The sequence below is a fragment of the Doryrhamphus excisus genome, chromosome 8, assembly GCF_030265055.1.
Source record: "Doryrhamphus excisus isolate RoL2022-K1 chromosome 8, RoL_Dexc_1.0, whole genome shotgun sequence".
Classification (NCBI taxonomy): domain Eukaryota; kingdom Metazoa; phylum Chordata; class Actinopteri; order Syngnathiformes; family Syngnathidae; genus Doryrhamphus; species Doryrhamphus excisus.
In genome coordinates, this window is record NC_080473.1 from 8,043,757 (window position 1) to 8,055,184 (window position 11,428).

Below are 11,428 nucleotides of genomic sequence, written 5' to 3' on the forward strand. Positions count from 1 at the left end.
GGAGCTTTTGTTGGTTAAAACAGGCACCCTGCGTCAATATTACGTCATTACAATACTATAAATATGCGTCATACAATGTAAAGGTGTTGCAGTTGGACATTTGTTTTTGCACTTCACCACTATACTATTTCTCACCATGTCTTTCACATTAATTTCTGACGTAATCTGCGTAAATTAACCCATTAAAAATAGAAACGTGTGAGTGCTTCCAGTACATGGGACGTACAGTAAAAAAAACAAACGACGAAATAATAGCCTGTAATGAAATGAACGCCTTTCGGGGCTTTTATTTTGAAGGAAATCAATACCTTTTCCGGGGCGGTACCGTCAACATCAATAAGTCGATGGCTGCACAGCTGCGGTTCAAGCTATGAAAACAACCATCATATGATCATATCAGGTATCATAACACACCAAATATGTACAATATCAATCGTTTCAATTGCGTGGTACGGTTTTTGTGTGACGGCTGTTGTTTTTTCAAGCTAGCTAACGTCGCATTTCATGTCGGACCTTGTAGATATTACTAAGTAGTACTACGTTTCATGTTTGTAGCCTACTCGTCCAAACAAAGCTACTATTCATTCAATTATCAACTCTGAACGCTTCTTAAACTGTTGTTGAAATGGCAAACTTGGTCCTTTAATCGTATTGAAATTGCTCAGTGAGTTGTCAGCCCCGGAGATATTGCTTGTTTACCTTTCTTCAGCTTCCATTTGTTGCGTGAACGATAACTTCCAGGTACTGAAAGGATGGCGGGAAATGATGATTTGAACAGCGGAGACAGCGAAGGAGACAACTTTAGGTAAGAAACGTCCTTAAAAGGTCTTATCAACAACCCTAATATAGCACATTTTGTCTTCGGTGTGAAGTTCGATGAACGCTGATATCAAACAGAATGTAACCAAATGTGGGTTGATATCCACAAATATTCAGTTGGCCCTCGGTTTACGTCATTTCGTAGTTAAAATGTAATTTCTATCTTGACTCGCTCAGCGGATGAATAACTGCTGCACGTCGCTTATCATTGTATGGATTCTAGATATATTTTGCGCCCCCCCACCCTCAATAATTAATAATAACAAGGATGTCTGTTTAATTTACACAGCCTTAGACGTAAATCACTTGAAAATGTAGTTTATAGTGTCATTTAACAAATGCAACTGCTATCTGGAAAGGGTTTTAGAAAATTGAAAACAAACATTATTCGTTTTGCTTCTTCAGGTACAGGAAATCTTGAGTGTTTACAAGGTACCATGAATTCAGTTCACTCAATTCAAGAGATCTTGGGTGCAAATGTCATGCAGTCAGTTACAAAACTGAGACATTAGACCTGCAAATCTACCAAAGCTTGGTTGCAGATGAAGGGTTGGGAGATTTTGGAGTGGCCATCGCAATAGCCTGACTTAAATCCAGTAGAGAATCTGTGGTGGGACTTGAAGAAGGCTGTTGCAGCACGTAAGCCCCAAAACGTCAGTGAACTAGACGTCTTTGCCCATGATGAGTGGGCTACGATTGCTGCAAGAAACTTTGTGTCATGTCTGAAGGACGTTATTATTACCAACTGGTGTTTTACTAAATACCACGGATGTATGTGACCAAGGGGTTTAATTATTTTGTCGAAGTGGTAAACACAGAAAGGACATTTGTTAGTGATTTAAGTTTCATTTGTCAAATTTACAAGTCATTCTTGGATCTGATTATGAACAAGCTAAATAAAAATAAATAGCAAATTTGGTAAAACACATTATTACAGTGGGGAGGGGGGGTGAATAATTTTGAACACAACCGTAGGTTCAGAGATCAAATACTTCTTTCAGTCACTCTACTACATATTATTATAACCTTTTTAATGGATTTTTGTGTTTCTCCCCCCCCAAAAAAATTCTGGACTGTTCATGTTTTTGGAACAGCCCTAACAACCTCAGCAGCGGATCAACGGCTTACTGAGGGATTTGAACTTTAAATGTTAACGCAATGTAATAAAAAGGACTAATTTTCCATTCAGCATTTTGCAATGAGCTTAAACAAAGTTTTTGGCAAACATCGCTGTAGACATAGGAGCCAGTTCCCTAATTATGTTGTCGCATTGTATTGTACTTTGACTTTATGGAAGCTGCTAAACCTCAACGTGCTTATTTACTTCTTTCTTTCCAATTAAGTAGCTTTCAGACACAGATGTGTGGGATTTGTGTGTCTGTCATTTCCACATAGAGTGCTTGTTGGCTTACCAAATACTACAGAATCCGCATCGAAGCATGTTCTCATTGTTACACTTGCAGTGCGGTCAAATGAGTACTATGCTTGAAAAATAGTTGCGGGAAATCGATGACTACACCGTAGAGTTTGGCAGTTCCTGCAAGTACCGTGGACTGTTGAGGGATAGCGTTGTGAAGATGTACGTAGGTATATATAGTAACTAATACAGTACTATAGTAATTAAGGACTTATTTCCTGAATGTGACAATATGAACAACACAAGATTTGGAAAGAGAAATATCCATCCACTCACCCCTAGTGAGTACCATAGTACAATATGTGGTACTGTTGTGGTGTGTGGATGTACACATACCGTATGACTGGACACTGTGTAAAAAGTATTTTTACTCGCTTAATGGATTTCTTTTAATGCCACCGTGGAGTTTTCAGGGTTCCTTTTTAGGCCGGATGGATATATACTTTTTCTTCCTCAATATTGCCTCCAGGCTACACTTGGTGACGTGGAATGTGGCCACAGCTGATCCTCCTGCTGACATGAGCTCACTTCTCCATTTGGAGTCTCCAAAGCTTCCAGACATCTATGTCTTTGGGTAGGTGGTGTAAGGTGGAGTTGTATTTTACAGAGTTTTATTATTGTATTGTATTGTTATTTTATTAGTGTAAAGGTGACTATAGGGGTGTTATTTCATGTCTACAAGGCTCAAATAATGTTGAAAACTGCATTTTGAAGGTTATGTTTTCTATGCTCCAACTATTTAAATATTCAATTTATTAATAAGGAATCTTACTTTGTGGAAATTGGGTTATCATGTGTGGTGTGGAACCGGTGAACTGCGATTAACGAGGGATGACTATTGCAAAATTGGAGACACACAAACAGTTAACAGTATTTAAAAAAAAAAACAACTTCCAAATTGCTACAAGTATTAATTTCCATTATTTTGCTCATCGAAGATACATAGTTTGGAGAATAACAGCAATGAAATCAAAACTGTGTTTATGCAAGTCTGCAGGAGGTGTACTCTGGACCTGTGAGATTCCTGTCAGATGTTGTGTTTGATGACCCCTGGAGCCATTTTCTTATGACCACCTTAGCGCCATTGAATTATGTTAAGGTACAGCCGTTTTTGTTGAGCTGTACTTTGTCATACATAATCTCTATGTATTGTTTATGTGCATATATTTGTGTTTCAGGTGTCCTCTATCAGAATGCAGGGTCTCCTGTTGCTCTTCTTCACCAAACTGGAGCACCTCCCGTTCATCCGGGACATCCAGTCCACATACACACGCACTGGCGTCTTTGGCTATTGGGTAAAGACAAACAAAGTCAAGTACATCAAAAGTTTTCAAAGTGTGAGGCGAGCCTCCCCAGCAAGACACTAGATATAAATAGGACAACTCCCAGAACTCTATGTAACAGCGCACGGAATCCATGACCCCTCTAACATTCATTAGCATTCATTCATTCATTTTCTACCGCTTATCCTCACGAGGGTCGCGGGGGGTGCTGGAGCCTATCCCAGCTGTCTTCGGGCAAGAGGCGGGGTACACCCTGGACTGGTGGCCAGCCAATCACAGGGCACATGTAGACAAACAACCATTCACACTCACATTCATACCTATGGACAATTTGGAGTCGACAATTAACCTAGCATGTTTTTGGAGGGCACGGGGAGAACATGCAAACTCCACATAGATGGCCGAGGGTGGAATTGAACCCTGGTCTCCTAGCTGTGAGGTCTGCGCGCTAAACACTCAATCCCCGTGCCGCCCCATTCATTAGCATTCAATATCTTTATCTTTATAATGGTTGCGACAGTTGAGCAGCCAGACTTGGTGAGCTTTTTAGGATATTAATTTTCACTTTCATGGTGATGCCTTTCCTTTTCTTTGCCGCACATTCCCTTGGGAGACATAATGAGTTAAATAATAAGAGATGTTTTGCTTCCGCAGTGTGTCTCAGCAGGTGCACACAGTATTCAAAACTCCAGGCCAGAAACAGAGCGAAAATACAATCAGAAAAAAACACGATATGAAAAAAGAACAAAGAGGGCAACTAAAACAATGACATGAAATGATGTGATCCTCTGTGTCTCTTAGGGTAACAAAGGAGGTGTATCCATTCGTCTGTCTTTCTACGGCCACATGCTCTGTTTCCTCAACTGTCACTTGGCCGCTCACATGAATAATGTCACCGAGCGAGTGGTTGAGTTTGAGTCTATCACCGCTCAGCAGATTTTCAACTGTGATAAGGCTCAGAGAATTCTTGACCACAGGTGAGTGCTTAGACTAAATACGGTCCAACCCACAGAAGACAAAACACTTGTACTCTTGCACCGAGCAAATCTTAACAGTGAAGGATTGTCACGCTCAAGTCAGGTGCATAAATGATTGATTTGGAGTCTTCAGTTAGCCTAACGTTAACGTTAGGTGCATGTTTTGGGGAAGCTGGAGTACCCTGAGAACAGTCGTGCTAACAACTACCCTATGGTGCTGCTCTATGACCTATTTTGCTGTGTGTTTAGCCATTCAGTATTGTATTTAGCAGCCTGGACAGAGATGTATATACCAGCACTCGTGCTCTTCTGTGGTTGGCATCATCAAAACACGCCAAGAAAATTTTAGAAATTGATCTTGTCTTTATTTGCTTTTTTGTCAAGGTTGGTATTCTGGTTTGGAGATCTCAACTTTCGAATTGAGGACCACGGCATGCACTTTGTCCGAACGTGCATCAACAATAAAAACTACAGCTTGCTGTGGAGCAAAGACCAGGTTTGACACAGACTTTTATCCATAGGCCAGTGGCTTGACCAACATGGGTACTATTCATCATGGCTGATTAATGAACGTATGCGTAGAAGCTCATGGATTGCTTGTGTGATGTCGTTCTCAGCTGATCATGATGAAGAAAAAGGAGAAGCTGCTCCAAGAGTTTGAGGAAGGCCCTCTAGACTTCCAACCCACGTACAAATTTGACCTAAACACCGACACATATGACAGCAGGTAACCTTTTTGTATTTGTGTTGCAACAGATACAACATCAGCTACTTTGAGTCACAAAAAGAAAACAGAATACTCACATTATTACAATATTAATGCGTATATTTGACCTGCTCCTCTTTTGATGCTTACAGGCTCTACCGGACATGGTTTGCCTTTACGTAAGCGTTCATAACACATTTATTTCCACACTAGCAAAAGTACACCCCTTCTATAACACAGTCAACTGTACTTTGGTGTGGATGTAAATGCTGCTTTTAACATCACATCTTAACATATATAACTGTACATAACATAACATAGGGTAGTTACAATGGCAGATTTACTGTATGAGTATTCTCACCTTTTAACTAACATAGAAATGACAAAAGCAGAACTAACTTCCCAAGTACGTATAATGTCTTGCTGCTTACCACTCTGTTGCACGGAAGGGTGTGTGAAGTGAAACCCTAGTCTTCATTGTCAACATCCTGTGACGACGCAAAGGCACAATCGTGGTGTAAGTTATTTATCATTAGTCTGTTTTTACTTGGGCGATGTGCACCGTTCAAGACTCTTATGTAGCTTATGTAGTTTGAAGGCTGTGTCATCATCTTAAAAGCAGCCTCGTGCCAACTCCCACAATAACAGATTATATATTAAGTAGGGCTGTCAGAAATAGCGCGTTGCGTTACCATGGGAGAATGAACTGTGGCAGTAATCCATCCATTTTGTATACTTCTTATCGTCATTAGGGTCATGGGGCTGTGCTGGAGCCTATCCCAGCTGACTTCAGTTGGGTAACCGCAGGGCACATATAGACATATAAAACAACCATTCAGTGGCAGTCATCCGAAGTGTGCATGTGAATGCACTGACTTTCTCATTTAGTTGCTCATCTGCACTTGGTGCTTGTAAAGCGAAGGCATGCACATGCGTGCTCGTATGTTACATTAAAAACTGATGCAAATATACTAGTATATGCCGAGTAGAGAAAAAATATATGCTTTTGTGTAAGACTGGGGCGACAAGTAATTAGGTTTGCATGCTCGTGGCAATAGCCCTGCATGCAAACTACATGGTCTTGAGGCACTTTTTGCAGCTTTGTGTGAACACGGTTTGAACTGGACGGTTATTGCTTTTTTTAGTGTCCTAATTGCTGTTGTATAAATGAGTGGCAAAAATGGAAAGAAAATCCCAATATGCTTTGATAAGTCTATTTTTTTTCAATTTGGCTGTGTATTTAAGTACTTACTGCATCCTAAAGTCGGTTTACTGTGTCTTTTAATCATAACGTGTTTTTTTTTAAAGATATTCTACTTCTATGAAGTATGCTGGAACATGCAAATTTCCCCATGGGGATGAATAAAGTATCTACCTACCTACCTACCTACCTGATAGTATTCATACAAACAACCATATATTTATTATGTAATATGCCTACTTTTACATTTTTTGTTGATTTCTTGAATTCAATTGTTTTTCACGCCTTCTTGATTGCCATAAGAGTTATTCTATTCTGTGTGCGTTCTGTCAACAAATAAACAACCCATACACAAAAATAACAAAGACAATAAAAGGATTCCTTGGCCGGACTTTGTCTATGGTGTACCAACTCTAAAAGAACCACTATCCATTCTTTGTTTTGGTACTGTTTGGCTGGACGATAACAGACGGAGGCATGCAAATTTTCAGGAACTTTTACTTCTGGGTAATTATAGTACCTGGAACTAAAAGGTTCCTGTGGCCTATTGTGTTTTTTGTTACATAGCAGCGAGGTCCCTGGAGTGTATGTAAACCAAGCTTATGATGCCTGGGAAGCAATGTGCTTTATTGGGCTGTATTAACTTGTAGTACTAAACACATCATCATCCTACCATTCCTTGTACTCACATTTGATGAAAACTTTATTTAAATCGAATGAAACCCTCATCCTCTCTGATCTCTATCTCCCATGATCACCAACCAGCAGTAAAAAGCGCAAACCGGCCTGGACGGACCGAATTCTGTGGCGCCTCAGACCCAAAGCACTGCCTTCTGACAAGCAAGACGAATGCGGCGACATACCAGACACGGATCATGTCAAGGAGCTAGAAGAACCCGAAGAAAAGCTTTTAGAGCTCGACCAGGACTTGTACACCAGCCACATGGAGTACAGCATCAGCGACCACAAACCCGTCACTGGTATCTTTACACTGAAGGTGACTGACTTACTTTTCACTTTCACAGTTTCACAGGCAAAGTATGTGGATGTTTATGCTCAGTTTTATCTAGTTCACTTCAGTTGTTTATAACTGCATCATATTAATATAGACCAGGGGTGGGCAAACTTTTTGACTCGCGGGCCGCACTGCTTTAACAAAATTGATGGGGGGGCAGACTATATATTTTACATGTAGCAGTCCACCTAGAATTATTGTATCTGGAAAAGTGCCATGCAATCTGCTATATGTGCTTTGTAAACAGCAGACCACATAAATAACAAAATTGATAAAACAGCTACTTAAAGCATCAAAAGGTTGGCTCAAAGTTAAGTTTAAATTAAATACTTAAAAAAAATAACAGGTGGGCCGTATTCAAACACTTGGTGGGCTGGATGTGGCCCCCGGGCGGTAGTTTGCCCACACCTGATATCGACATACAGTCCCCTTCCGGCTACAGTTTCAATGTTAAATGTTTAAAAAAAGGAATTTGGAAATGCCCGGTGGGCCAAATTAAGACAGGCATCCCACGGTCCGCATTTTGCCAACCTCTGTTGGAAAGGTTATGAGTACTTATGTAGTCATAATTACAATATGTGTTACATGTACTTTAAAAATGGCATTTGTTTAGCTGAGTCTGCTTCACGCTTTCCCTTCAGCTGAAGAAGATGTACACGACTCCTGCGGTGCATCTGCTGCCTGAGGGCGAATGGAGTGCTGACATTGACGCCATGCTTCTCTACAGGCCGCTGCAGTCATTCCCTTCCAGTTCGTGGGACTGGATTGGACTTTATAAGGTCGGCTTTACAAGCATTCATTCATTCATTTTCTATTGCTTATCCTCACGAGGGTTGTGGGGGGTGCTGGAGGCTATCCCAGCTGTCTTCGGGCGAGAGGCGGGGTACACCCTGGACTGGTCGCCAGCCAATCACAGGGCACATATAGACAAACAACCATTCACACTCTCATTCATACCTATGGACAATTTGGAGTCACCAATTAAACTAGCATGTTTTTGGAATGTGGGAGGAAACCGGAGTACCCGGAGAAAACCCACTCATGCACGGGGAGAACATGCAAACTGCACACAGAGATGGCAGAGGGTGGGATTGAACTCGGGTCTCCGAACTGTGAGGTCTGCGCGCTAACCATTCATATTTAACTCATTCAATCCCAGCCATCTTGCAAAAGACATCCCTTGCAGTAACGGCCATTTTTGATGATTTGGACTGATTTTTGAAGGCACACAGAATTCAAGTTCAGAGTTGAAGGGCTATATAAACATGGTGTATATCAAAATTAGACTCATCTTTCATCAGAAAAAACATTTGTTTCTACCTCTTTCTGTTCTTTAGAACCTCTTTTTGCCTCTCGTGCAAAAAGAACGTATAAATACAGCATGTCTTTGGTAGCGAATGAGTTAATATTGTTATGAGGTCTTGAATATGTTAATGTTTCAGGTTGGATTCACCAGCGTGTCAGACTACATCACATACACGTGGGTCAAAGATGACGAAGTGGCCATCGATGAAGAAGTCACCAAGGTAGCAAAGGGTGAATGGCGTGGGCGGGGTAAGTGGCATATCGGGGAGTAATTCTTGGTGACCCTGCGTTTGTACGTAGGTGTACATGAGTAAAGAGGAGATCCCAGTTCGGGGAGGAGAGTGTGTGCTGGGCTACTACTGTAACACTTGGCAGTGCATTATTGGAATCAGCCAACCATTCAAGGTGAGTGTGAATGTTATGTAGCATACATACGTGGGGGAAGTAATTATTTGATTCATTGCTGATTTTGTTGAGGTTTACCCTCCCTTTTTTAAAAAATGACATTAATAGTACCAAATTTTAGTTTCTTAATACTCAGTTTTAATGAAAATTGTTGCCTCGGTTTGGGTTATTATCCATAATTGCGTATAACAAACTAGTCTAGAACTCACGGAATACAGAAGTGGCGACCTTGTGGCTGAATGGATGGGAAGTCCAAAATTCCATTTTGGTAACGAAAGAAGAAATGTCGCAAAAATTGTCAGAATGTTAACAAACAGACATGAGATGACAAACGATGGAAGAGGTTGTTGGTGTGGATCCCCTCCTCTCTCTTCCAGCACCCTATTTCGCAATAATGACTTTCCGATATAAGCGAAATCTATGATTGAACACGGACTCTTGCGAAATCGTGAAGAGAAGGAACATTTGTGTGGGGTAGTGTTTCCCCGGCGGACCACTCAATCATGGCAGAATCTCGTCACAAACCCTAGTGCGCCCCCTCCCGATGTAAACATGTCAAACGTCAACCTGAAACACTGTCAAAAATCTAGGAAGATTAGCTTAGTTTAGCAGAGCATGCTAGTGAGGCTGCATGCGTGTGTTTACACAGTGTTTTTCTGTGGTCTTATATGCACAAATAGTGAAAAGTGTAATAATAATAATAATCATCATCATCATCGTAATGGGTTTTCTGCGGGTACTCCAGTTTCCCCCCACATTCCAAAAACATGCTAGGTTAATTGGTGACTCCAAATTGTCCATAGGTATGAATGTGAGTGTGAATGGTTGTTTGTCTATATGTGCCCTGTGATTGGCTGGCAATCAGTCCAGGGTGTACCCCGCCTCTCGCCCGAAGACAGCTGGGATAGGCTCCAGCACCCCCGCGACCCTTGTGAGGAAAAAGCGGTAGAAAATGAATGAATGAATGAATAAATATTATATATAATATATAAATCTAATTTTTTATATAAATATAATATTAATAAAATAAAATATATCAATAAAAACATGCTATTTTGTGGTTGAAATGGTCATTAGTATAGAAAATGCAATCTCACATATTTTTTGGCCTAAATGAAGCATTTTCAAGCATAAAAACGGCTAAATGGGCTGCACGATAAGTGAGTGGTTAGCGTGCAGGTCTCACAGCTAGGAGACCCGAGTTCAATTCCACCCTCGGCCATCTTTATGTGGAGTTTGCATGTTCTCCCACGCATGCACAGTTTTTTTTCCGGGGACTTCTGCTTCCTTTTTTTCCTTTCAAAAAAACATGCTAGGTTAATTGGCGACTCCAAATTGTCCATAGGTATGAATGTGAGTGTGAATGGTTGTTTGTCTATATGTGCCCTGTGATTGGCTGGCCACCAGTCCAGGGTGTACCCCGCCTCTCGCCCGAAGACAGCTGAGATAGGCTCCAGCACCCCCCGTGACCCTCGTGAGGATAAGCGGTAGAAAATGAATGAATGGATATTAATAATAATGATAATAATAATGTCATGCATAAGAGAAAAAGGTCAAAAACAAAATGTAAAAAAATTTAAAAAGGACAACTGGTGTAAGTCATATTGCTCTCTTTTCTAGGTCCATGCATCCAAGGTGGCAATTGAAGAGGGTTTGCATCAAACTGGAGCAACGGACAAGATTCAGGACTGAAGCATCCACTGACAGATTGACACCTGGTTTTCCACAACCAGCGCTTGTACTATGTTGCCTTTTCATCATACCTTTGCTGAAAGCTTGCAGTGTGTTCGAGGCAGCACCCTCGTGCTTTGAGAGGCTAGGAATCTACTTCAGCATGTTGCTTGATGAGGTCAGTTCTAGAATGCTGGAGTCGATGATAAGACGGCAGATTTTATGAATGATAACGGCACATTCACCTTCATTTTCATTTTGAAAAATCCCTTTTTCTTGTCACAGTATCGTCACAAACATCCTGCAGTATTAGCACCTTAAGTGTCCATGATGTACTGTATTGCCAATGCTGTAATCTTCTTTTAACCCTTTTTATGCATTTTAATTGTTTAGCGAGTGTAGAATATGTAAACCCAGTGTTGTGGATGAACTGCTGTTGTTGTTTTTTCTTTTCCTCTCAGCCAATCTAATTCATTGAAAATTCCATCTGTTCCTGGCGGACTTGAAAACACGTTTATGTTTGACCAATTCTCAAACAACTTCAGCTCTTTTTTTTTTTAGCTTGCTGTCTTGGCAGGTTAAATAAAATAGCACCTAAAAGTCATTTTGAATATTAAGTCTTTATTGGA

At 40.8% G+C, this 11,428-nt stretch overlaps 1 protein-coding gene across 5 annotated transcripts; it reads left to right on the plus strand.

Annotated features, from left to right (window-relative positions):
* The first annotated feature begins 305 nt into the window (after positions 1-305).
* On the plus strand, positions 306-11,403 carry inpp5ka (inositol polyphosphate-5-phosphatase Ka). Of its 5 annotated transcripts, none has more exons than XM_058080453.1 (14): positions 306-400; positions 742-805; positions 2,706-2,810; positions 3,227-3,335; positions 3,415-3,531; positions 4,321-4,496; positions 4,881-4,992; positions 5,114-5,223; positions 5,355-5,381; positions 7,169-7,400; positions 8,060-8,197; positions 8,861-8,944; positions 9,024-9,128; positions 10,749-11,403. In XM_058080453.1, exons 1-14 carry the CDS (start codon positions 388-390, stop codon positions 10,818-10,820), a joined length of 1,464 nt encoding a protein of 487 aa, XP_057936436.1. In that variant the 5' UTR covers positions 306-387; the 3' UTR covers positions 10,821-11,403. The 5 variants fall into 5 exon arrangements, with proteins under 5 accessions (XP_057936436.1, XP_057936437.1, XP_057936439.1 ...); XM_058080454.1 differs by having other exon boundaries at positions 7,172-7,400; XM_058080455.1 differs by having other exon boundaries at positions 329-400; positions 710-805.
* Positions 11,404-11,428: the final 25 nt, after the last annotated feature.

What these genes read in the sequence shown, in the direction of transcription:
- inpp5ka (XM_058080453.1), top strand. An exon ending in CGCCATTGAATTATGTTAAG is followed by an intron (nt 3,336 to 3,414) that starts GTACAGCCGTTT and finishes TTTGTGTTTCAG; the next exon opens with GTGTCCTCTATCAGAATGCA. An exon ending in ACCGACACATATGACAGCAG is followed by an intron (nt 5,224 to 5,354) that starts GTAACCTTTTTG and finishes TGATGCTTACAG; the next exon opens with GCTCTACCGGACATGGTTTG.